The 26,973-nt window shown below is 35.9% G+C and overlaps 1 protein-coding gene across 1 annotated transcript in view; it reads left to right on the forward strand.

The window, feature by feature from the left end:
* Positions 1–229: 229 nt before the first annotated feature.
* LOC149769595 (uncharacterized) overlaps positions 230–26,973 on the forward strand; it is a 137,227-nt gene continuing 110,483 nt past the window's right edge. The window contains exons 1-7 of the mRNA XM_089949829.1: positions 230–551; positions 5,512–5,603; positions 10,751–10,906; positions 15,471–15,544; positions 23,168–23,368; positions 25,494–25,697; positions 26,156–26,362. Coding sequence (XP_089805955.1) covers positions 10,872–10,906; positions 15,471–15,544; positions 23,168–23,368; positions 25,494–25,697; positions 26,156–26,362 — 721 coding nt within the window. The 5' untranslated portion in view covers positions 230–551; positions 5,512–5,603; positions 10,751–10,871. The remainder of the gene's footprint in view (positions 552–5,511; positions 5,604–10,750; positions 10,907–15,470; positions 15,545–23,167; positions 23,369–25,493; positions 25,698–26,155; positions 26,363–26,973) is intronic.

Consider the following 26,973-nt stretch of genomic DNA (forward strand, 5'->3'; position numbering starts at 1 on the left):
ACTATTCAGTGATCATCTTTTGAAAATTACTAGAAATTAAATTTGTAAAAAATATTTAAAAAATGTATTCACAATCCGATGTCACTGAGATGTGGCAACAAACTCATCATGCTCACGATTAAATTTTCCAATGGTGTTCACTTTCTAATTTTTCATCCCGTATCGGGTTTTTGGAGATGCCATAAATTACGCGGGGAATAGTATACCCAGAATTCAGTGCTCTCACGCCATGTTCTAGATGTTTACGATACCCGTTCCAAATTTCTAGAACACTTAGCAGCATATACAATGATTATTTTACCGACTGCAGAATTGCATTTCAATATTACATGTTAGTTTGATTATTTGACAGTCAATACAGGTATAACATGGACGAACTCAGTGTGTACATATATTTGTAGCTGTTGCCTATATTCTCCCATGCTACCGGAAGTTGGTCTAAGTTTTGAGTAGGCACTGTTGTATGAGATATTGTACACAGGCACTTGATTGTGTCAGTTGAAAGATGGAAACGAATTAAAACACCATCACCTACCCCCAATAAACATAAGGTAACAAACTCACAGTCTTGCCTATCTAAATTGTCCTAAACATTTAAAACAAATTTCAACAATCGTGAAGACTTTCCAGACCTCTTATCCATGTACCATTTAAGTGCCTTGTTGATTTTTAATAGCCACACTAAACGAAGTTTATAATTTGCTTCTTGTATTGCCCACTATTGGTCATCGAAGCTAGATATCTGGTCTACTTAAGAGAAAACGAGACAGTTTGAACATTTCAATATGGAATACCCTAGTCCTACAATGTAAGACCTGGCACATATTTTGTTTGTTCTAGTGCCATGTCTTACTACCAAAATAACGGCCTTGTATAGCGTGTTAACCAACATCAGAATGAGCAAAGTTTCAGGAGTATCTAGCACACTTGGCACCCAGTATCGACACTCTTCCACTAATCTATGTGTAGTTAATATACTTATTGTGCAGTCTTTATCCTGGTGGAATGAAAATATGACACTAGCAAATGGATGTATTTTCATGTTCTGTTGACAATGACATGCATCTGAATTTGTTGCAATGCGATGGTAGTCAAGGTATGCCGAAGTATGTCTAAGTAGGTTCATGTGGGAGATATGTTTCTTGAACGAAACGAAACATTGCTTACAGTTCCAATAGGTATAATATATTTTTATATTTGTTTCATTAGAGAATAATATTTCAACTTAACCCGATTTCTGCATTCCTGGTTTTCATAGCTTTTCAGTTGGCTGAAATATAGACCATTGAAACGTGAAAACATGGCGTGAATATTATGAGTGAACGACTTTAATGACAACTACAACAGTGTGCATATATATATATATATATTTTTATGGAAATCGGTCAGTGTTTTCTGATACAGGTCTTAAAATTGTGTTATGATGTCAATAATTTACAGTCAATAAAGTCCATAGTTGAATGAAACTAAAGGTAATGTACGATTGTCATACAAGCCCAAGTTTAGCATCGAGTCATGTATATTTTGTATGTTTTAGTGATTAGCAGACTGTTGACATCAATGTGATCAACCACTGCTGAATCATGGACTATTCAATGATTATCTTTTGAAAATTACTAGAAATTAAATTTGTAAAAAATATTTAAAAAATGTATTCACAACCCGGTGTCACTGAGATGTGGCAACAAACTCACCATGCTCACGATTAAATTTTCCGATGGTGTTCACTTTTTATGCATATATATTCCAATGGATGAAATCAAACGTCGTAATTAAGAGAAACATATTTAGAGATGACAGTTAAGACTTAATTCATAGATGCAGACCTGCCAACCCTTATGATTTTGCCACAAGTCTTATGAAAATTACACTTAAAATATGGACTTAACAGCATAAAAGGAAAAACTACAGAGAAATGATCCTTGTCAAAAAAATTCGGATAATTGGTTCATCCATGTTCGATTTGGATCCGGGTTACATATTAGGATTAATGGAATTAGCCAGCGAACCAGACTGACTTTACAGCAGCACCTCATAAGCTTTAAACTGCATCTATTTTTTCATGTGAAGTGCCTGCCTCATCAAACTTTTGATTATATTTTTGTATATATATAAAAATGGCATCTAGCAAGCAATGCATTCTTAAGATCAGAAGGAAAGTAAGCCTCTTGAAAGTGTTAACAGTCAACACAGAAGAATAAAAAGGAATATAAAGATTCTTGTGAATTAAAGCAGGAAGGGACACAATTACATTTATTGTGAATTAAAGCAGGAAGGGGGACATGTTTATTGGACATCACCAATCAATTTGAATACATCTCATGGCAGTAGATATGATTGCCGTCGTCGTGTGAAACGGAAAAAGAATTTCCAAGAATTACATAAAGTTAAGAGATAGCAACACTCCATTGAGCCGCATTGGTTTGGAAATAAAGTTTGTGCAACTCTAGTAGTGGTAAATAAAGTCTAAGAGTACTTTACATACTTTTCAGTTAAACATAATGTCTATTGTCGCTGCATGTTTTGAATACTGAACTTTAATTATGTTTTCAGGCTTTACAGTAGCAGTTTATGATATTTTGTTACACCTTGCTGAAAATTGGACAAACATACGGTGAAAAAATCAATTGCCTTACTGAGACGGACTCGTTGGGGTTGGCAGGTCTGCACTTTTCAGTTGAACATAATATAATGTTCATTGTTGCTGCATGTTTCGAATACCGAACCTTTAATTCAGGGTTGGCATGTCTGCAGATGATGTAAATGAATCAACGCCATAAACAAAGGGTGTATTGTGGCAAGCTGATGATGACTTGGTGTGTGAGTTGTAATCACTATAACAAAATACAACCTATTAGTCCATGACTGTTCCCTTTCAGAAAAGAAAGGTTATCTGAAATGGTATTCACAAGACTTCTGCACTAACATGGCTGATAGTAGCATGTACATTACTCTGATTTACAGTCTTTAACAAATGGCTGGCATGACCCATAAAAGTCAGGAAAACCATTTGATACCCAAACTTTTACTTTTTTGCGTTGTTGTTTAAGCAGCCTTTATTTTTCAAGTGATCATAGCTAAAGAAGTAGGTGGCATTTGTCTTTTTTTTGCGACAAGGTTCTTATAGCAGTGCTGTTAAGAACAGGGTTAGGGTTAAAGGTGGCGCTGTACAGTTTTGTATTTTGCATAGGTTAGAATTTGGAAGAAAAAGAATTTCCCCGGCTTTCCTCTCTGGTTATACTGGCTTTTAAAAAGACCTTGTATGTCTTATATATAGTTAAAGAACTTTTAATTTCCTTTATTTTGGAGGGGCCTTGAGTGGTCTAGTGGTCTAAAGAGCTCACCGTTACGGATCACTGCCATCTCACCTCAGTCTGCGTTGGTTTGAGTCGCGGGTTCGGCCTATGTTGGTATGTGAGAAAGCTTTCCAGTAACTTCTCGTGGGTCTGTGGTTCTTTTCGGGGGTTTTCCTGGGTACTTCCTCCACCATTAATACTGGCCACTGTGTATAGCCTATCGTGTGCTGAAAAATGGCGTTAAACCCTACAACAACAACAGCAACAACTAGGTCAGTGGTGTTTATCATCCATCTCTGCAATCTTCAAACACAGAAGCCACACCAACACTATCAGCAGAATAAAAAGGATGTTTATTGTTTTATTCTGTTTTTGAAATTAGCAGGTAAATTGTCTTGCCCTGCTTTAGCCAGTTTGAGGTGAAAGAATTCCAGGGAGTCTTATTGTAAATATTGGAAACAAGATGTGATAATAAATCTGGAAAAGAATTTAATTTTTTTAATAATTTGCAGAAGTTGGAGATTTCAACAGGAGGGACTGGAAATACTCCTTATCTTGGAAGGAAAATCTTCATGTATGGGAGGTTCACCTGTTTGAATGTGTAATGTTGCAGCCCAAAACTATGGCAGTTGATGTGATATCAAGCAAAGCATAGTGAACAAAGGGTGATGCATGTGTTGGCAAAATGACCGACTCAATTGCGACCTTTTACTCAAGTCACCATTTTCATGGTCCCTGTGTTAAATGTCCAAAAAGGCTTCATATCTTCACCTACGTCCTAATGCCGTCAAAATGAATTAAAACAATTGTTTCAGACATATAAAGGGTATCAGCAGTGTATCCCCAGGAGTGTAAAATTGAGGGTACAAAAAAAACCTTGGTGTCAAAAGTGGGGGTCAAATAATAAATGTGGGGGTCAAAAATGTACTGACAAATTTTCATTCGACTCGTCTTTTTCAGATTGAAATAGGATATTGCAACTTGCACAACATACTCTCTCTCTTTCTCTAAACATACAAATACACCAACATGCACAATTAACAAACAAATGCATTTTCCTTTTAAAGAATAATTTTATTTGTTCATTTTTCTTTTAAAGTCTTTTAACAGTCTCCTCAAGCAATATTATAGCCCAACACATTGCATATAAGCCAATACAAAAAGCCAAATAAATCTTTTTAACCAAATGGGAGTTAATTTACTGCCTTTTATAAAATTTGTACTATCATAGGTTTCATTGTTCTTCGTCGTAGAACACATTTATCCAAATATCAAGGAGGATAATGATTCATCTTCTTTCTAATCAGTTACACTTGAACTTTAAGATCTTTCTTTTATTGCAGCAAAAGTTAAAAACCAACAAAATCTGCAATGACCCGCTGACTTTGTAATCCAAATAATGCATTTGTCTCTGCAAGTTTACTGATTTCTTTGTTGTGAAATAATGTCTTAGGTTATAATGTGTTCTCCAGATATTTTATGGCGAAAGATGGCAGATTTTTAAAAATTCTAAAATCTTGTCACCAAAGGATTATTCACTTTTGGAATCACGCAATCAGAAGTCACACCGGTAATCATAATGAATGTGCCATATTCCAGTCAAGGGAATTATTTTTTCCATTTTTCATTAAAGTTAGATCCATAGTTACTCTTTTGTGTCCTGCTTCTTTCACTTTCTTCGCTAATGCTTTTTAGTGCATGACGTTTTAATCTGGAGATCACTTTCTAGTGCAACAAGCCTTGAGGTTAAACATCTAGATGACAGCTTGCTGAGCTCAATGGAAATCGGAGAAGCTCGTGAAATTAGGGGAAGCTACTCCATCATAACATTGCCTGTGCTAGTCTGGTTCATTGTTTTATATGTTCCCTGCGTTGCACTTTGCTATACGAATAGAAGAGAGCAAGGCAGGGAGCAAACAAACCAGGGAACCAGTCAGTGCCTATACTCTAAGTATATATGATACCATCCATCGTCCAATACATTGGGTATTAAATAAATCCTGATCATATTATGAAAATCCTTTGCATCAAAAAAACGCACGCAACAAAATGTGTGCATCAGTTTTCTCCAGCGTGTGCCCCTGACACACAAATGTGCGTAAAGGGGAAACACTGGTATCAGTATTTAAAACATCATAACATTGTTTGAATTAGTGATTTATAATAAGTTATATCATTTTCCCAGTTCATAAATCATTTTGAATTCTTTTTTCAGATGTAAGGACTTGTGGTTCATCCTGAATCAGAAGAATGAAGGATGTCAAAAGCCGAATGGCTTTAAGGCAAGACTAGAACATCACAAATCAGGTATTGATTTTGGAGGCAAGACATTTGTATCAAAAGCTGCATTGTTGCTGTCAGTGTCATTCTTTGGATATCAGCATTCAGAAATTGGATGGCCTGTTCCCATGTTACATAAATACCTTTTAGTTTGATTGATCTTTTTGTTTCACACAGTACACTGTCATGGTCAGTCTTGTATTTCCTTTTGAAAATGTAATAATGTATATACTAGTTACTTGAAGCAAGTTTTGACAAATAGTTATTTAAATTGCAGCTTGACATAATATATGGAAGTACAAAAAGATTCATTGACTTCAAAGTTAAAGCATAGCCATGGGCATTATCAAGTAGACTTCTCCCTAATCATTATGCTGTCGGGCTGGCTTAAGATTGCTTTCAAAAGATTAGATTGACGCATGGTGTTGATTTCAAGGTGACTGATAATTCTAATGACAAAACATGCAAAATTTCTGTTGTAACTGTGTTTCAAAGTAAAACATGCTTGTATCAAATGATTAGTCCTATTGATTTCTCTGCATTCACTATAGACTTTGATAATGCCTCATTATGTCTCGGATGGCATATGCTGCGTTGAGGGTCTGTTGTCCTACACCTACAGTGATAGTGTTCCATGTCAGGACACGTTCCTTAATCTTGGTCCATTATGGCTTCTTGGGTTGGAGTGCTGTCATGGGAAGTGTATGTGGTGACATTTTGCATACATGACCCAGGCATCACCATCACATTCTGCATACATGCCCCAGGCATCACCATTACATTTTGCATACATGTCCCAGGCATCACCATCACATTTTGCATACATGTCCCAGGCATCACCATCACATTTTGCATACATGTCCCAGGCATCACCATCACATTCTGCATACATGTCCCAGGCATCACCATCACATTTTGAATACATGTCCCAGGCATCACCATTACATTTTGCATACATGACCCAGGCATCACCATCACATTCTGCATACATGTCCCAGGCATCACCATTACATTTTGCATACATGTCCCAGGCATCACCATCACATTTTGCATACATGTCCCAGGCATCACCATCACATTTTGCATACATGTCCCAGGCATCACCATCACATTCTGCATACATGTCCCAGGCATCACCATCACATTTTGAATACATGTCCCAGGCATCACCATTACATTTTGCATACATGTCCCAGGCATCACCATCACATTTTGCATACATGTCCCAGGCATCACCATTACATTTTGAATACATGTCCCAGGCATCACCATTACATTTTGCATACATGTCCCAGGCATCACCATCACATTTTGCATTCATGTCCCAGGCATCACCATCACATTTTGAATACATGTCCCAGGCATCACCATCACATTTTGCATACATGTCCCAGGCATCACCATCTTTTCTTCACGATGTGAATAAGAGAAATTGATTCTTTTCTTTGTTATATATCTTTATATATATATATTTTTTTGGCAGGAAAATTCAAGGGAATTTTCCTCATACTTGTTTCGGAAGATTTCAGACTTTTTTTGCCATCACAAGTGTTAGCTTTCATCTTTCTGAGCTGGACAGCAGCTCTCTGAGTACATGCTTCAGTAAATTTTCAGATTGGTCATGAGTCCAATTTGTATGGGCTTCCATCTGTATTTCATGATGCTGAAGGTTTGATTGACTTTGTTGATCCTGGTTGCCGCCTTTTTGAGTTGATGCCTGTAGTCACTTTGCTTACATTGCATGTGAATTTCTTCACCACCTCAGTGACCTCAATTGGTTTGTTATTCACTGTCTTGAGATCATTGGTCGATCTTTGTTGGTCATGTAGCAGAAGAGCTTGTGGGATGATATGTGTCTGTCCTTTTGTACAAATTTGTTATCAATACTGCCAGACAACGTGGAGTATTGCAATGAAATTTTACTCACATACATTCATCATGCAATGATCTAGTTGGTCTTAAATTGTCCTGCTTGAAAATTATGTTATTGTTATAAACCGGGGGCCCTGAGTGTTCTAAAGCACTCACTGTTCCGGATCACTGCCATCTCACCTCTGTCTGTGTGGGTTCGAGTCTCAGACTCGGCTAACGTGGGTATGTGAGAAAGCCTGCCAGTAGGTTCTCGTGGGTCAAGTGTTCTTCCTGGGGTTTTCCAGGGTTCTTCCTCCGCCAGTTATACTGGATGCCATGTATAGCCTATCTTGTGCAGAAAAAATGGCATTAAACACTACAACAACAACAGAAAATATTGTTATAAACCTGGATTGATGGCTATATCAACATGGTGCTTTTACTAAAGATATCTAACTCTGTTTAGCAGATCTTAAGTACAAAAAATAATACAGATCTGATATGCCACCGCTAGCCAATCCCATCTACGCTTTGGTGAATCAAGCAGACATTTGAGTGCTTTGTCCTGGTGACATCTATTGGATATAATAAGTATATGAAGTGCAGACAATATCCATCCACTGGAAATAAATATCCCACTGATAAGAAATAAGGATAATATAATGCAGAAATTCTGTTTCTAATTTTTTCCTTTGCATGTCAACATTTGTTTCAGGTTTTAACATCTTGAGTAGATTTAATATTGTGATATATTGTTGTCTTTCTTACTCAGTCTGATATGCATGAAGTGTCAAATTAACAATTTTTTAGTTCTACTTGTACACAGAACCCAATAATCTGCCAATGTATGATATTAAATAACTATTAAACTGTCGTTCCAAAATAAGATTTAGTAATATTTATTTGTAAATAAAATTATTATATGTTCATTCATCCTGCAACAGATTATGACGTTAATGGCGTTTAGAAATGGATAGCTTTCTGCAAACTTCTTTGCTACTGAAATTAGCTCTTTTAAAATGCATCAGTATTTACTTTAATCTGTGAATGAAATCTTACATAATTAAACTTGACTAAGGAAGATGAGGTGTACAAATCATCATAAATTGAAATATGTATTGAAAATGTATGCTAATCAGAGCAGACTCATGGCTGATATCACAGGAGCTATACATCATGTCATGTGCAGACCTTTTTCTGTTTATCTCTTGCACTAATTAGAACGTCCAGTTTTCATTATGCTTGGAGGAACTAATTAGAACAAAACCGTTTATCATACAGTTATGTTACACAGCTAGATAGCATGTGGTTACGGATCAGAGGTTATGTATGCTAGTAGTGTTGAATAGTGTGCTTAATATTAAAGGCTGTATTGGATTGAGTATACAGTACACAATGGTAAAGCAACTAAAGGCATGGCAATAGTTTTATAGCTAATTAGAAATAAAATATTAACTTTGAAACTAACGGCAAACAGACACATCAAGCTCAAATGTAATTAAACATTTAATTGTAATTAGTAGTATTGCTGACATTAACTCTGAAGTATTTCCCACATCGAGTTTACAGCAGAAGATATCATGTGAAGACACAAGATCTGGATAACATTTTTTAAAAAATATCCGTACCTAAATTCATACCCTACATTTTCTCCCTATTTTTCAGAACCGCACATTTATGTTTTAGCCCTACCATTGTAAAAGTTCGTAGCGGTCAATAATTTTTGTCTGGATGTTTTATGATGCGATTTTAAGGGTGCAAAGCATTCAATAATCAGGTTTGAACAGACTTGGTTTATCAGTTTACGTTTTAAATTTTATACGAACCATTCATATTTAATTTTGTTTGATTGAATAAATGCACATACACTTTAGGCCTCTTCAGGCTCCTCCATATGATTGGGTGCTGGACTTGTCTTGGCCACCAGACCATTTGTATGCACAGCATGAAACCATATTAGTCATTTCTGTCTGTAGAAAAGGAAATTAGTATGTATAAATTAACACACAAGTGGTCATTAAATGATCAGTAAATTACTTGCATCATAAATGGAGAACGAATCTGGAATGTCTTCTACACCCTTATATATGCTATCATTGGCTGGACATGCTTTCAAAATAAAATAATGAACATGCAATCGGGGGCAGGGGGGTAGAATTAGAAATCATGCAGGTCCCCTTATGCTGACAGAAATGAATAAATGTGCCTGCTAGAGCTGTCTCAGATGAATTCTCAATGTAAAGAATAAAAAGCCATGTGACTAATAAGAATTTATATACAGCAAGTATCATTTTGTGTTTATTCTTCACATCTTATATTGATATGGTGTCATTATGTGGATAAAGTATCGATTAATCATTTCTCCACTAATGATAAGGGCAACCAGGAGCAATTGGCTTTTGTCCCTCTGGTCCCCTGATCAGGTTTGCAGCTTGATACCCCACAGGGGGAGCATCCCCAAAACTATGTTCACATTTTTAGTTCATTTAATATAAACTACGAAAACTCTGTGATATGTGTACCACAGAAGCTAATTAAAAAGATTGCTGTCATTGAAGACTGTCACAGATGGTTTCAACACTCAACAGGTACAGTTATGAAATGTTCTTACCTTGAATTCTTGGAAATCTTTTTCGCTCAGTAGTATCAGTCCCATGATGGAACTGGTATTTAAACAGCATAATTCAAATGTTAACGAGGGCTGTATTTACATATACTTTTTGTGTAGAAGGCCTCAAGGGAGACAAGTTATTTAATGAGTTACCCTCTTTAAATAAAGACATTATTATTATTATTGTGACTGTTCAATCTGAAGTGCACATTCTAAGTGTGAGATATAAATACAAAAACATTGGATAGTATTGAAGCATTCTTACTTTGAATCAATGGACGTTATATGAAAGTAACAACTCGTTTTGTTTATAAGGAAAAGTTTTAACTTTTAATGTGCTTCCTACACATGTTGTGGGTAGCATGTGGACACTTTGGCTGAACAACCATACCAAGATGAGAAATAAACCAGTAAATATGGTACATCAGCTAGGGTTCTTAGGCACATGGGTGAGAATAATAATTATACCATTATCTTTAGAAAGCATCTTGATCAGGATAGAGTAAATTTGCAAAATTGGCGTAAGCCAGCTTACTGAAAAGGTGAACTGTTTTGTTTGGCAAGTCAGGTGAACAGTATTAGACCTTTTGGATCTGTTTGTATCTGTGGTCACCAATGTAAGGTCAAGTTCATTGGTTATGTCAAAAGTTGAATAAAATCTCAAAATTGACATTATCATGGAACATTTACAGTTTAAACTTTCTGATTACAGCAAACGGTGCCAATGAAGTGGAGCCATCAGCTCTATACAAGAAATATTGCAGACAGAGATGATGCTGAAAAGAAGGTCAAGGTTATAGAAACAAGAGAATTTAGGGATACCATAACTAGTGATGAAGGAAAAAAGATGGAGTCTTCAGGAGAAAAGGTGAGAAGCTTGTTGTAACTTGACTGAGACAGTAAGGTATTTCTAGTATGCAGGTTACAGACAGACAGTAATGTATTTCCAGTATGCAGGTTACAGACAGACAGTAATGTAATTCCAGTATGCAGATTACAGACAGGCAGTAATGTATTTCCAGTATGCAGGTTACAGACAGACATAGATTTATAATCTGTTTGTATGCCATTCTTTGTCTTGTAAAGATTTTTAAAAAATATACTTCCAAACAGACCACCTATTTTTCAGTGATTTTAATTCATCTATTTATGCCATTTCATTTGATCAGATGCAAGACTCAGCTTGCTCAGCAAGCCCTATGTTTTGCATTGTACGAATGTTTTGAAAGTGTTTTAAGTAGACAAGATACAAAGCAACAGGGAAGCTTGTAAAAGTGGTTAATAAATGACCATTAAAATATTTAAATCATACATGATGAACAAATCTGGAATATCTCCTTTATGTTGATGTATGTTATTAGTGGCTGAAAATGCTGACACGATGAAATAATTTGCATGGAAATGTGGGGAGATTATAGACCATGCGAGTCCAAACCACATTATATTAACTTGTAGAAGGCATGTGTGTGTTTTCAATATTTTTATTAATCTGACAAATGATTACCTTTGCCTTTGACATTTGTCTTGGATCAATTCTCAACAAGTAAAATGGCAAACAACTAATTCAGGCTGCAGAAGATTAAAGAAAATTGTATGGAGTTAATATTGTTTTGTATTGGTTCTTCACCACTTGTATCAGTATGGGTATCAGCATGGAAAAAGTATCAATGGATCAATATATTTATTAATCTTTTCACCCCTAGTCACCTGTCACTAGACCATACCCTTTGAGCAACAGGTTACTGGCTTATTATTATCTTCGTGGAGACAGGGAACAGTGATCTGTCTGATATCTCCTTTCTCTATTTTAATGTCCAGTCCATGTGGTGATGGAGAGTTCGGGTTTGCTTGAGAACAGAATTGAAAAAGGCATCTCTCTCTCTCTTTCATACACAATTTGGGAACCTGTCTTTACTTAGTAGCGAGTAATTTCCCTTGAGTATCATGCTTGCCTTGGTTTCAAGATGTGCTGGATATGACAGGCACAGGATGTGCTCAGTTCCTCAGTTGATGCCAACCAAAACTGAGTTCATCTGCCACTCTCCTCTAAAACAATAAAGAAGAGATTGATGATCCCATTTGCCAGGAAGGACATTTAATAGAATTAGTCCTGTTACTCGCCCGCTACTCACAACATAACATCTCTTGAATGAATGGTTATCTAAACATTGTGTTTTTACTGAAAGATTTCTTATGTCTAGATAGTCCTAAATTAAATCTGAAACCAATATGGCCATGATGGCAGCCATTTTGAAAATCTTGACATGGCTGCTCCTGATTGGAAAGTCATATCAATGTCGATTTTCACCTAGACTTCTTCTGATTTCTAGTTTGTTCAAATGAAGATGATGTGGCTTTGAAGGTCCTTGTGGCTGCTGTTGAGAAGATCTTGTTTTCAGTACTCCTCCTAAACGGATTGACCTGGGGTTTTCACAGAAGGTTTTATAAAATGAAAATGGCTGTAACAATAACTAATTTGAAGAAGAAAAAATGTGAAAAATATGAAAGATGGTTTCAGCATTCAACAGTTGAAAAGTAAGAAGTGGTCTTGTACTCGTGCAAGTTCTTTTCTGCAATTCACACGTTATTAATCATAAATTGGTAGGGGTGGGATACAGGAGGGGTTCGGTTATATTTATCTGAATAGTTACTCACCATTACTCAAATTTGGTTATTAATAGATTGTTAGCATTGCTTGTATTTGCCATCTAGTTAATAACATTTGACTAGGGAAATGGCTGTTCGCAGAAAATAAGAAGTCTTGCAGTAATGGTGTTATTCCAGTTGGTATCACATTCCAAGTTAATGCATTTTGTTGTTACTCAAATTGGTTTACACATTTTTGGTGTCCATGTTTGCACATAGCTGTTGTTCTGATTGATGTAGGAATCAGGTTTACACATTCAGCTTCATTTTTGTTACCCTGCCAGCAGCTTCAGCCATAATTGTGTTATTGCAGTTAGTGTTGGTGTCCACGAATTTCTGCAGTTTAACACTTTAGCAGCTACAGCCATGAAAACCAAAGTATGCATGGGTAACTTCCTCTAGGACACGTGACAGATATGTGATTTTTAAAGCCACACCCTATGATGTAAATTAACAGATGAAACCAAGTCACAGTCTAGGTTCTGCCTGTTGAACATGTTTTCCCAACCCCAAGGTTGCATTGTTGCTGAAGTTACTAATTATTGCTAGCATGAGTAGGTTGATGTTACCTACTTTCAGGTAAGCATACATGCCAACCATTATGCTTTTGGCGTAATCATTATGCTTTTTTCCACTAAATTAAGCCTTATACGTAACTGTTTGGGTTACGTATTTTCTGTATATCGTCCTCCAAAAAAATTAATAATTTGCTTTCTCATTTTTTTATTAACATCCCATTAATCCCACAGACCATATTTTAGAAAAGACGGCTTCTATGTAACTACGACATTAGAGTATGCTTGTCCGAAGACTTGCATGCACTTTCCTAACAGTATTATGTTCTATTTATACCAGTTGCCCTACTTCAAGAAGCAAGCTGGTTTCTACTTTTGACTTTTGACCTCAGTTTCTATTTATAGCAGCTGTATAGCTTAGGAGAGAACAGACTGGTTTTCTAACTTTTAATCTTTGCTCGCAGATTCTTTGCTCTAATTCAGAACAGAACCAGTCTGTAGGTATTTGGTGGTAAAAGTCAGATTTATTTTAGTTGATGCGTTTTAGAGCAAAAATATTTTTCAAATAATTTCACAGATGGATTAGGAAAAGACGAAAAATTGATTCAGAGACGAATACGTGAGTTCAACAATCCAGCATTCCATTTTAGGGATTTTCTTGCCCCTTGCAGGCTGCATGCAAAGGGTTAGAATACTGGTCATGGTGGTGAAACAAGAAACATTGAATTAGCTCGTTTACTAACTCCAGTACTGAGGTAGCTTCTTTTTATACAGCAGAACTAAATTGTGGACACGAATTTTGTAAATGCAGATGCAGACTTAAAATTGCAGAAGCCATGAAAATTGGGCCGTTCAGTATTGCAACAGACAGGAGTAGTGATTGTGATAAAAAGTTGTAACCAGTCTGTGTAAGAGACATTGACAACGAAAGGGCGAAGTCAGAGTGCTTTTCTTTCATTACCAGAATTAACAGTAGATTCCAATGGAGAAAACAATTTTTTATTTGCTTGATAATGCTTTGAATATGTTGGCAGAACTGTATGGGGTTTTCAGCTGACGCTGCATCAGTGATGACTGAAATTCATAAAGGAGTTACATAATATATTTTGAAAAATGTCCCCATCATTGTACATATCAGGTTGTCATATGATGCACCATGTTGCAGGAAAAGCTGCTGATAAATTAGAAGAACTGCTGAAGTATCAAGTTCGCACTCCACTCTACCTGAAATGTACTTCACATGGATAGAGTTGATTTTTTTCATCTTATTTCCCAGCTAAAAGACCCAGTAGCTGTAAGATATAAATTTCCTCCTCTTTGTCAGGGTTTGAAAGGAATTTTGTTTCTTGACCATTCTAATGCTGACTGAGAGAGATTGTTCAGTATTGTTCACAAAAATAAAACTGAATTCAGATCCAGGCTCTGTAACCCAGCACATAGTGCTTTACTGGTGTGCAGAACATTCATAATTTCAGCTGGTACGTGTTTTGAAATGAGAGTCAGTTGCTTTTTAAAGCTCAAAGTGTTATATACAAAAACTTGAAACAGTAATTGATGTTAAAATTCCAGAGGGATAAATAAATCATTTTGTACATATGCTCATTGAATTTGTATCATGTTATATGTGGATTACTCTTTTTTTGCTCGGATTGCTCTTTTAGTCCACTTGGATTACACTTTTTCCTTGCCAGGTGTTGGCATGTATGGGTAGAGTTAAGATCATTTAGTTAAGATTTAATGTTACTCTGAATTTATATTTCATTTACTGCAGGTTCTTTTCACATCGATAGAAAAATAAGAGTTAAGAGTTGCATTTTTTTTAAAAAATTTATACTGTGCTGAGTATCAGAGATGGTTGGCTGAGATGGAGTGAAAGTTGTTTTGGTTACCTGACAGTTATTTGTTCCTTTGCAATCTTAAGAAAATTATTGTTAAATTTAGGACACCAGTAGCACTTTGTATTTCATCTTCTCCTCGACTGGCAAGATCTGGAACACTTAGGTCTTGTGTATTATGCATTAGAAAGATATTACACTATTTACAAGTTTCATTTCTGTTTTGACAAAACCTTGAAAGGGTAAAGAAACATAATAAATGTTGCACGAACAAAGAAAAAACATTGCGTTATGTATGTTCATACTGTTGAAAGAGTTTATGAGTGCACAAAACTTGAACATTGTTAATTGATTGACAATGTGCATTGTTAAAAAAATTAAATCCTTCTTGCCAGTCCAAAGGAATTTGTGTATTTTTCACTTGCTTGTGTTGCAGGTGCAGGCGTAAGAAATATTTGCCAGAGGAAATTGAAGCCGGAGGGTATTTTACAGACACTGAACTGAATTACAGTAAGTTGTCTTTTGATATCATCATGCCCAGTACCTTAATGCATGATTATGAACAGCTAATTAGGGCCACACTCAATGCATGATTATGGACAGCTAATTAGGGCCACACTAAATGCATGATTATGGACGACTAAAAGAGACACACTAAATGCATGATTATGGTCAGCTAATTAGGGCCACACTCAGTGCATGATTATGAACAGCTAATTAGGGCCACACTCAATGCATGATTATGGACAGCTAATTAGGGCCACACTCAGTGCATGATTATGGACAGCTAATTAGGGCCACACTCAGTGCATGATTATAGACAGCTAATTAGGGCCACACTCAATGCATGATTATGGACAGATAATTAGGGCCACACTCAATGCATGATTATGGACAGATAATTAGGGCCACACTTAATGCATGATTATGGACAGATAATTAGGGCCACACTAAATGCATGATTATGGACAGATAATTAGGGCCACACTAAATGCATGATTATGGACAGATAATTAGGGTCACACACAGTGCTGTAGGTAGAACCAGACAGTAATCACGTCCATATGACTGGCTGTCCAAATTTTGGTGTTTGTATGATAACTTTACTAGATTGTTTTACCAAATTTGTCATTCTAATATTAACACCTTGAATGAATTGGATTTCCATCATCCAAAGTCATTATTTACAGAAGTCGTAGCCCTTGATGACACATTTGAATAGCAGTAATGCAATACATATACACACATGCCAACCATTACTCTTTTGGCATTCTCATTACTCCTTTTTTGTCACTAAATTATGCCTTACGCATAACTGTATTCGGATTATGCATTTTCGATATATCCCCCTCAGAAGAAAAAAATTATAATTTGCATTCTCATTTTTATTAACATCCCATTAATCTCACTGACCATATTCTAGAATAGACATAAGAGTACACTTGTCCAAAGACTTTCCTAACAGTATTCTATTTATAGCAGTTGTCCTATTTCCAAGAAACAGGCTGGTTTCTATTTATAGTAGCTGTATGGCTTAGGAGAGAACAGTCTGGTTTTCTAACTTTTAATCTTTGCTCAGTTTCTTTGTTCTAATTCATATCTGGTACAGAACCAGTCTGTAGGTATTTGGTGCTAAATGTCAAGTCAGATTTATTCTAGTTGATGCATGTGTTAGAGCAAAAATATCTTGAAAATAATTTCACAGATGGATTAGGAACAGACGAAAAACCAATTCAGAGATGAATACATGAATTACACAGTACAGTGTTCCATTCTAGGGCAGCTTCACACATCTTGCAGGCTGCGTTGAAAGGATTTTAATATTGGTCATGGTTGTAAAACAAAGAAACCTTGAATTAACTTGTTTTACTAACTCCATTACTAAGGTAATTTCTTTTTACAGCAGAACTAAGTTGTGGGCACAAATTTTATAAGTGCAGAGGCATTTTCTACCAAGTTCTTAATCGAACATGGACTACCCCTAGCAGTAAATGACTACATTGTTCCTTTGTTCAAACGAATGTTTCCTGATTTCAAAATTGTGGAAAATATGCATGTGTAAAAACAAAATCGTCTAATTAGGTGTTTAGCAGAAGACACTTCACTTAAAATTGCAGAAATCATGGGCTGTTTAGTATTGACAGACAGGATAAGTGATTATGACAGTGACAAAAAGTTGTACCCAGTCTGTGTAAGAGACTGCGACAACGAAAAGGGCGAAGTCAGAGTGTTCTTTCATTACCAGAATTAATAGCAAATTCCATTGGAGAAAACATTTTTTTAATTCCTTGAATGAACATAAGTTGGCAGAACTGTGGTTTTTTATAGCTGATACGGCATCAGTGATGACTAGAAATCATAAGGGAGCTGCATTCTGTATTTTGAAAAAATGTCTCCATCATTGTACATATCAGGTTGTCTATGCTATTTGATGCATCATGCTGCAGGAAAGGCTGTTGGTACATTAGAAGGAGAACTCCTGAAGTATCAAGTTGGCACTCTAACTGAAAATGTACTTCATGCAGACAGAGTTGATTTTTTTTCATCTTACTTCCCAGCTAAAATACCCAATTACTTACTGAAGATATAAATTTCCTTTTCTTTGTCAGGTTATGAAAAGAATATTGGTTCTTTACCATTCTAATGCTGAGTGAGAGAGAGTGTTCAGTATTGTTAAAACCAGTGTATCCCCCAGGGGTGTAAAACTGAGGGTAAAATTAACCTTTGGTGTCAGAACTGGGGGTCAAATAAAAAATGTGGGGGTAAAAAATATACTGACAAATTTTCATCCAACTCGTACTTTTTCAGCTTGAAATAGGATATTGCAACTTGCACACCATATGCTCTCTCTCTCTCTCTCTAAACATACCAATAAACCAACATGCACAATTAAATTTAACAAACAAATGCATTGTCCATTCAAAAAGTAATTTTATTAGTTCGTTTTTCTTTTAAAATCATTTTTTAAACAGTCTCCTTATAATCTTTTCGAAGCAGTATTATAGACCAACATATTACATACAAGCCAATACAAAAAGCCTAATAAATCTTTATAACCGAATGACAATTTACTGCCTGTCATAAATTGTGTACTGTCATCGGTTTCATTATACTTCATCCCGGACCAAATTTATCCAAAAATCAAGAAGGCTAATGATTCATCTTGTTTCTGATAAGTTACACTTGAACTTTAAGGTCTTTATTTCATTACAGCAAAATTAAAAACCAACAAAATCTGCAATCCCCCACCCCCCCGACAATGTAATCCAAATAAACGCATTTGTCTCTGCAAGTTTACTGATTTCTATGTTGTGAAAGAATGTTTTGGGTTATAATGTGTTCTCCATATATCTTGTGATGAACGAGGGCAGATTTGTTACAATTCTTAAATCCTGTCACGAAAGGATGATTCACTTATGCAGTCTTCGCAATCGCGCTATCATAAGTCACACCGTTAATCCTAGTACTAATATTAGGACCCTTACTCGTACCTCGTGGACAGCCACAACAAATCAAGTTAAGGCTATGACATCGTAGCTACGGTAATCCTAATGGATGTGCCATATTCCAGTCAAGGGAATTATTTTCTCCATTTTTCATTAAAGTTAGATCCACAGTTACTCTTTTGTGTTCTGCTTCTTTCACTTTCTTCGCTAATGATTTTTAGTGCACGATGTTTTAATCTGGAGATCGCTTTCTAGTGCAGCAAGTATTGAGGTTAAACATCAAGATGACTCTTGCTGAGCTCAATGGAAATCACGTGGGAGCTCGCGAGATATGGGGAAGCTACTCTGTCATAACATTGCCTATGCTAGTCTGGTTCCTTATAGAGGAGCCCAACACGGGGAGTAAACAAAGCGGGGAACCAGTCAATGTCTATTCGCGAAGTATACATGATGCCACCCTTCATCCAACGCATTGGATATTAAATAAATCCTGATTGCATTATGCGAATCCCTTGCGTCAAAAAAACGCACGACAACAAAATGTGTGCGTAAATTTTCTCCAGCGTCCGAAATTGTGAGAGCATTAAAATCGTTATGTATTTAATCTGCTGAAAGACAATGAAACTAATGTGTTGATGAAACTTGAGCTGGTACTAGCGATTTCAATAGCATTTCGCAAAAGCACACAGAATCTCACAACCGTTGTTTGCAAATATTGTAGAAAAAATATTAAGTAAAAGTCATATGCTGCTTGATATAAAAATGCAAAAATGAAAGAGCACGAAATTTATATTCATTCTGAGAGTAACTTCAGAGCTTTGTTGTATCACGTGACTACCACATTGACATGTGTGCTCTGTCACGTAGCGAACATAAGAAGCAGGGAACCAATCTACTCTGCTTGATGAATCAGACTGGCCAAGTTTGTTCTTCTTGTTCTTGAAATAAATATGTTGAAAATTATATGTTCTTTCTGGTTTTTACAAAAGGTATTAAACTTTCATTTAATATAATTAAAATTGAGATTTGATATGTAATTCCACACTCCATCCAAAATGCCTAAATGTGAAAAATGGGGTTGGAATATTCTGCTGAAACCTGGATTTGAAAACATTTGAATATCTGAGCTGAACTTTCGTGCAAAACTATTACACAGTGACATGTAGTTTGAAGCATTGGTTTCAGATCTTAAATGGAATGCAGGAGAAATTGGAAATTGTCGTCCCTTTTATTATATATTAAGAAATGATAAGAGCCCATGTATCAATATAGGCCTGGGGACTGGTTTATTGAACTACACGAAGACAAGTTGATTTTACAGACAATTCAGTCCTTGTTTATACAACAGTATTTAATTTTGAAGGTTTCTTGTCGAAATTTAAATCAATCCTTTTGTAAATGTCTTTAAATGATGGAATTTTTAATCAAATCGTCTTAAGGAGTTTAGGTTGGTTGAAAAATCTTGTTTGAGATTTTATTGGCACACACAATTTCAGGGTTAAACTTTCGTTACAAGATAAGATTCTAATCCTTTGCATTTATTGGGTTATTTCATACTGTGATAGGAAATGTTTACTTTGTATGACATGCACACATATTGCTCTTGAATTCTTTAGAATTAAAAGTTTGAAAGAAAACAAAATAACTTATGCTCATTATGTTGTTTCCACGTAGCAACATAATATAGGTCAGCAAAGTAAAGCTATAATTTATATATTGTACAATGAAATGGCTTTACATGCCAATTTATGGGAATATAGTCAAATTGTTTTGTGTGACTCATTTTCTGGTTTTCTACATAATCATCTTTTCTGACATATATGTTTTGGAGTCTTGAAATAGAAACATCTTCAGATACGGAAAATGCATATTTTTATAATCCAAAATGTTGTTTAATTCCATGCAGTAATGGTCATTTGTTAACCATGAAAAAATTAATTTCATCCTGGAAAAATCCTGGAAAAGACCTGGAAATTTATACTTAGAAAAGCATGGGAACCATGTATGTCCCTATATATGAAATTGTATTTACACTCCCTATTTCCTTTCATATCACAGACAGACAAGATGTCATGTAAAAGACTAAGCCTTCTGATAAGGACTTTAAAAGCCATCTCCATTCTTTAAATAAAATCGAAATCCATCTTTCTTACTCTTGTTGTTTAATAATTTTGGCACTGTTGGAGATATCTTCATGAAATTTGGTATGCATTTCTATTAGAGGTGAAACGAAATATATATCAATGGTTTTGATACAAAAGCAGAAGAATAAATACAAAAACATACCATATACAAGTTTCTTCAGTTTCAGTAGTCATTAATAATTATTAGCAGTTTGCCTTTTTATTCTTTAAATTGAGAATTCATCATACATGGCTGTAGCTGGCACATGCACTTATTTCTGTTGGCAGGAAAGAAAAACTTGACATCAATGAAGCACCAACCTACTTCAGATTAACACCGGGTGTCTAAATCGTGTGTTTCATACTCTTGCCCACAACCCATCTCAACTTCCAATTCCATGCGATGTATTAATTTAACCTGACGGCATGTCCAGCCACTGATAACATATGTAAACATAAATAAAACATTCTAGATTTGTTCTGCATGTAAGATTTAAGTATTTGACTGTCATTTAAGGGCTGCTTTTATGCAGTGTTTTTATGTTGCTTCACATCTTGCCCACTTGATTAGAATTCAAAGGCTATACTTATAGTATGTCACAAAGTGACATCTGCTGCATTCAGATCTAATTGTTTTAAGTCCAGGTAAAACCATAACCATGAATCAGAACTGTAGCTGGTTCACTGCATGACCGCTGAAGTATTGGCATCCAAACTTGATCCAGAGAGATACATAGAAACAGAGAAACTTAACACAGAAGTATTGGCATCCAAACTTGATCCAGAGAGAATTATAGCAACAGAGAAACTTAAAACAGAAGTATTGGCATCCAAACTTGATCCAGAGAGATACATAGCAACAGAGAAACTTAACACAGAAGTATTGGCATCCAGACTTAATCCAGAGAGATACATAGCAACAGAGAAACTTAACACAGAAGTATTGGCATCCAGACTTGATCCAGAGAGATACATAGCAACAGAGAAACTTAACACAGAAGTATTGGCATCCAAACTTGATCCAGAGAGATGCATAGGAACAGAGTGGCAAGGGGGCAGGTTGCAAAACAAAACAATTTATAGTAACCTTGTTGTAGAAGGGAAGTGGACACCAATAATTTCCTATTTTACTGACAGAAAAGACTAACAAAGCGTTTTCAAAGTATTCATGCAGTGCAAACAAAGGGCGTGGTGACCAAGATGAGTCCTAATTATGTTAATATGGAGCAACCTGAAAAGGCTTGAAGGTCAAATTAAAGTCAATGACAACTAACAGGTAGTGTGTTTGGATATATTTTTTTGAATTCTTGACCAGGACGAGAATGGCATTTGAACAGATGACAAGTACATGTCTCTAATGTGCATACTGGAAATACAACTTTTATGTCAACACATATAAAACGTCACCACCATAGCACTGGCAGATGTTACAAAGATCAAAAGACCATCAAGTTGATATGTGTATCAATAATGTATCATTGTAGGCTGTGTATCATGAATCATATAAATAATGTATCAGTGTAGGCTGTGTATCATGAATCATATAAATAATGTATCAGTGTAGGCTGTGTATCATGAATCATATAAATGTATCAGTGTAGGCTGTGTATCATGAATCGTAAATAATGTATCAGTGTAGGCTGTGTATCATGAATCATAAAAATAATGTATCAGTGTAGGCTGTGTATCATGAATCATATCAATATGCATCAGGTTATGTAAGATATAAGAATGGGCATAGTCATACTTACTGGTAGAGCATGTGGTATTCCATGAGGTCTTAGTGGTAGATCCGGTGATATTCCATGAGTATTAAGTGGTAGAGCAGGTGGTATTCCATGAGTACTTAGTGGTAGAGCAGGTGGTATTCCATGAGTATTAAGTGGTAGAGCAGGTGGTATTCCATGAGTACTTAGTGGTATAGTAGGTGGTATTCCATGAGTACTTAGTGGTATAGTAGGTGGTATTCCATGAGTACTTAGTGGTATAGTAGGTGGTATTCCATGAGTACTTAGTGGTAGAGCAGGCAGTATTCCATGAGTACTTAGTGGTAGAGCAGGTGGTATTCCATGAGTACTTAGTGGTAGAGCAGGTGGTATTCCATGAGTACTTAGTGGTATACTTAGTGGTATAGTAGGTGGTATTCCATGAGTACTTGGTGGTATAGTAGGTGGTATTCCATGAGTATTTAGTGGTAGAGCAGGCGGTATTCCATGAGTACTTAGTGGTAGAGCAGGTGGTATTCCATGAGTACTTAGTGGTAGAGCAGGCGGTATTCCATGAGTACTTGGTGGTAGAGCAGATGGTATTCCATGAGTACTTAATGGTAGATCTGGTGGTATTCCATGGGTACTTAGTGGTAGGACAGGTGGTATTCCATGAGTACTTACTGGTAGAGAAGGTGGTATTCCATGAGTACTTACTGGTAGAGAAGGTGGTATTCCATGAGTACTCAGTGGTAGAACATGTGTTATTCTGTGAGTACTTAGTGGCAAAAGGCAAGTTGTCTCACTTCTTTTCTTGACACATAGGGATATTTTTGTAATAAACATTATTTCTTTCAGCAATAACAAAAAGTGCTGCTTATGTCTGTAGTAGGCAGGAGTCACCATCCCCTGTCAAACCAGGAAAGAGGTCTAAGTCATGTGATAGGATATCCAGGAACAAGACATACTTATTGAATGATGTAACTTCCTTGAAAGAAAGTACTAGCCCTGAAAAGGGCAAGAAGGTCAAAAAGGGACTTGTCCATGCTGAGGATGGAGGTAAGTATTCCATGGGTAATTTCTGATAGATACACTTTGGAGGGACAGGGTTCCTACGCTGCCGGGAAAAAGTCTGGAGAAATGATATTTTTTTCCTGACCGTAAAAAGTCCTTGAATTTTGCAAATATTGACGAAAGTTGGGAAGACCACTGGAATTTTCCCCCACAACTTGATGCCCGAAACGATTTTGTAATTGAGTCGTAACTGAACTGATTGTGAGTTAAATTTATCGAGTTCTAACCAGAATATTAGGAGGTTGGCAGTATGGAACATTTGGCTGCTTGCCATAAATATATTTGTTGAGACAATCCAAACACTCAGTGGATAGACTTTTTTTTTCGAAGACAGCTTGATATCCATATTTTATTTTTCATGGCAGGTATGAAAACCAGTCTAGCATCACAAGATGCCAACATGTCATTAAAGCATAGCCACTTAGCAGATGGGCTAGCAAATTTAAACGTTAAATCGAGTTATATCTGCATGAAATCGATATGAAAATTATTTATTTTCTCAGAAATTGCAAGTAATAAAATCATTATGTCTTTAATCTGCTGAAAGTAGATAAAACTAATGTGTTAATGAAATTTGAGCTGGTGCTAGCAATTTCGATTGCTAGTGGCATGAGCACACAGAATCTCACAACCGTAATTTTCAAACATTGTAGAAAAAATATTAAATGAAAGTCTTATACTGGTTGTAATAAAAAAATACAAGAACGAAAGAACACAAAATTCTCTACATTTATTCCGAGACCAGCTTTCGGAGTTTTGTTGTATCACGTGACTACCATGTTGATATGTGTTTTCTCATGCAGGGAGCATACGATGCAGAGAAAAAAGACTACTCTGCTTGATGAATCAGACTGGTTAAGTTTCTTGGGACTGGTCTGTTTAATGGCTGAATACTTGTTTTATAATCACTTTGAAAATAATTGTCAATAAAGCATTTTTTCTAATGAAGTTGTAAATTAATCTGTAATAATTGCATTTTTTCTCTTCAAGATGCCCAACATTTGAAAAATCATTAACATTATTCCAACTGGTTTTGATGACCTTCACATGTGCATGAAAACAATGGTGTATTATGTCACTGAATTTTATTGTTCAGCAGTCTGGTTCATTGCATATTATAACTGCGTGTGAAGCAGGAAATCTTAAAAACAGGGAACCAGACTACCTGTGTATATACAACGAAACAAGTTCTTTTTTATGAAAATCTAGCAACATTTACTTCGTGAAACAATTGTCTACATAAAAATTAAATTTTTGTATTGTTAGTAAAAATATTTTGATACCATTGCAAGTGATAATGAAACTCCTCTCATCCTTGTGGATATCTCTAATACAGGAAATGAACTGAAATGAGTTTAGCCGACATATAACTGGCGCCACTAGATCTTAAGAATGTAGGATTTGCATAACTGTTTTATTCCACATCCATTGATACAAAAGATGTTATTAACATGGTTATACAAAGGAGGGCAGCTTTTAATTCAGTGCAGCAATATTTGTTGTTAAGCAAGTCCAATACCAAAACAGTAGACACTTGATTGGGTTCTCAGACATAGCTGTTATGGTAAAGTGACACATATGTTTGAATACAAGGGGCACATTGCAGTTATGATGATTACACATAAACCTAACTAAAAGATAAAACTAAAACACAAATGTCACTTGATAAAAAAACTTATTTAATTGGTTTTTGTTTATTAAAATACTACTGTCTCCAGTAGGTTTGACATTTTTATTGGTAAAAATTTTGTTGAATATCATTATTTACAGTGAACTAAGAATGTTGTTAGGAAAGAAAATATAACAAGATATATGACTTCTTATTAAAAGTTCATAATTTCATATTGTTGATAAAAATTTCACCTATCTACTGATTATCTTCAAATTCAGCAAATAGGGGTCAACTTTTGGGGTAATTTCAAGACAAAATAAAACTGGGATCTACACCTGACTCCATATTATAAGCTGGTTCACGAGTTGTTAGAGCACGAGTTATCAAGGGGATAGAAATGCGATCCGTGTCTGACCCTGCATTATAATCGGGTTCATGAGTTTTTGAGGGAATAGTGTACATAGGGATACATATAACAAGCATTGTTATCTATTTCAGCAGAAAGAAGTGCTGCAGATGTCTATAGTAGACGGCAGTCACCATCCCCAGCCAAAGCAAGAAAGAAGTCTAGATCTTGCGATAGGATGTCCAGGAAGAAAGACAAATCGGACTTAAAGAATCAAGAAGCTTCATTGAAAGAAAGTCCTAGCCATGATACTGGAGGGAAAATCCCAAGAGCACTTGTCCATACTGAGGATGGAGGTAAGTATTCTGTGAGCACAATTTGATATTTTCAGTTTCAAGGCAGCTGGTCTTGTCTTTGTTTTCAGTCGAGATTGTAATTTGGACTCTCTTTCTATCATGACGTAGGTTTTGTTTTGTGGGGTTTAATGTCGTTTTTCTGCACATGATAGGCTTATACATGGCATCCAGTAGATTTGGTGAATGAAGACCCCAGGAAAAAACAGCATCAAATGAGAAGTTTCTTGCCGACTTTCTCACATACCCATGTTGGTGCATTCAAGACTTGAATCCACGCAGACAGAGGTTATGATCTGTAAAGGCAAATGCCGCAGACCACTTTGTCACCCAGGGTTGTTCTTTGCATAGCAGTAGTATTTAAGAAAGATATATCTGTGTGAGAAAATTGTTGCCATTTCCCTAGTTTTGACTAGGAGTGACACTCATAGTAATATGTTATTATCTAATATGTATTTCAGAAAGAGGAAAAAGTGCTGCTAATGTCTGTAGTAGGCAGGAGTCACCATCCCCTGTCAAAGCAGGAAAGAGGTCCAAGTCATGTGATAGGGTATCCAGGAAGAAAGACAAGCCAGATTTTATGATCCAAGAAACATCCATGAAAGAAAGAACTAAAAATGCAAAGGACATGAAGGTCCAAAAGGCACTTTTTAACACTGAGGATGAAGGTACATATTCCATGAGTACTGTTCCATTAAAACATACATGGGACATGGGGAAGGTAGTTTTGAATTTGGGTACCCACCCTTAGGTGTTATTAAGGCCTTTCAGGACCCCCGAAAGGGGCTGTATGTGTGTGCAGATGAATTAAGATATATATATATCAGACCTGCCAACTCAAGATTTTGCCGTAAGTCTTAAGAAAATTACCCTTAAAATACAGATTTACAGCATAATCGCAAAAACTACAGAAAAATGATAATTGCCGAAAAATTTGGATAATTGGTTCATCTTTGATTTATTTGGATCTGGGTTTCATCTTAGAATTAGTGAAATTAGTCAGGGAACCAGGTTAACTTTACAGCAACAACCCAGATGCTTTAAACTGTACTATTTGTTCATGCAAGACATGGCATGATAAAAACTGTTGATTATAGAATTTTTTAAATGGTGTCCAGAAAGCGGTGCATGTTTAAGATCAAAGGGAACATAAGCTTCTAGAAAAGTGTTGATAATCAACAAAGAAAAATAAAAAGGAGTATTCAGATTCTTCTGAATAAAAGCTGGAAAGGACACAATTACGCTTATTTGACATATGTGCCAATTTGAGTATGTCTTC

Source organism: Sinohyriopsis cumingii, unplaced genomic scaffold, assembly GCF_028554795.1.
Source record: "Sinohyriopsis cumingii isolate HCF-2022 unplaced genomic scaffold, ASM2855479v2 utg003568l, whole genome shotgun sequence".
NCBI lineage: Eukaryota > Metazoa > Mollusca > Bivalvia > Unionida > Unionidae > Sinohyriopsis > Sinohyriopsis cumingii.